We start from the raw sequence: 937 nt of genomic DNA, 5'->3' as shown, positions 1-937 counted from the left end.
ATACAAGTAACTTCAAGAGATATTTATATTAGATTTAAGTCCATATCTAGATTTGCACACCTTATAAGACCACATATACTCAAATTTTATATTATGAAAAGTCCCATGAGCCTTTGCTGCCCGAGCATATGTTGAACTTTCTCCATGTCCATGGGCTGAAAAAAAAAATGTGGGCAACCACACTGGCTGCTAGCTTAAAGATAAAAAATACAACTTTACTTGAAGTATTTGCATTTCGTGTATTATATTATTGCATTTGGCCCACCACCCTCARATTGATTTTAATTTTGGCCCTTTCAGGGAAAATGGTTTTTAATCTTGGCCTTCTCGGGGAAAATGTTTGGGCACCCCTGATCTAAACATTTAGGCTACTTGTCTGCGTGAAGTTTGGTCGGAGTTCCACATTCAGACCCCTGCAGAGAGGAAATGGAGATGATGGACTGACGGAAGGAGCGCAGCATTGAGCGAGGACGAGAGGACTTTCTGTCATCCAAGTCCGGCTGGAAGAAGGAGAAAACATTTGAAGATAATGTTAACAGACCTACAGTGGTAATCAGGGAAAAGACTTGGAGACAAAATAGAGCAAAATTACATTAGGAGAAACAAAAAGGAAAATGACAGCAGTCACTAATAAAACATCATCCACTTTGTAATTTCTCATTAATGGCAGATTTAGTTTTGATCAAATACTGTATCAAAACTTGAGTTTTCAAAGTAAAATTTTATTAATTGTAATCCTTACCAACTCTCTCACTCCATACTCCTTCTCCACTTTCTTCTTCAGCTGTTTAAAACACTCCTCCATGCGATCATGGAAAGGACGCAGGTCATCGGTGACTCTCTTCCCGTGGAGGGACAGTCCTCCACCCAGCAGTGGGATCTACAAGAACAAACGTCATGATGTCAACACAGCATCATGGGTCATGGGGGCGGGGGG

The 937-nt window shown here is 40.5% G+C and overlaps 1 protein-coding gene across 1 annotated transcript in view; it reads right to left on the bottom strand.

Moving 5' to 3' along the window:
* The window catches only part of dock2 (dedicator of cytokinesis 2), a gene marked incomplete in the record, with an annotated part of 113498 nt that overhangs the window by 2133 nt on the left and 110428 nt on the right, over window positions 1-937 (bottom strand). Inside the window, 2 exon segments of the mRNA XM_014007241.1 lie at window positions 373-500; window positions 743-880. Coding sequence (XP_013862695.1) covers window positions 373-500; window positions 743-880 — 266 coding nt within the window.

This window comes from Austrofundulus limnaeus, unplaced genomic scaffold (assembly GCF_001266775.1).
Source record: "Austrofundulus limnaeus strain Quisiro unplaced genomic scaffold, Austrofundulus_limnaeus-1.0 Scaffold1, whole genome shotgun sequence".
Classification (NCBI taxonomy): domain Eukaryota; kingdom Metazoa; phylum Chordata; class Actinopteri; order Cyprinodontiformes; family Rivulidae; genus Austrofundulus; species Austrofundulus limnaeus.
The sequence above is the reverse complement of the archived record's forward strand: the minus strand, read 5'-3'. Positions and strand labels throughout refer to the sequence as shown.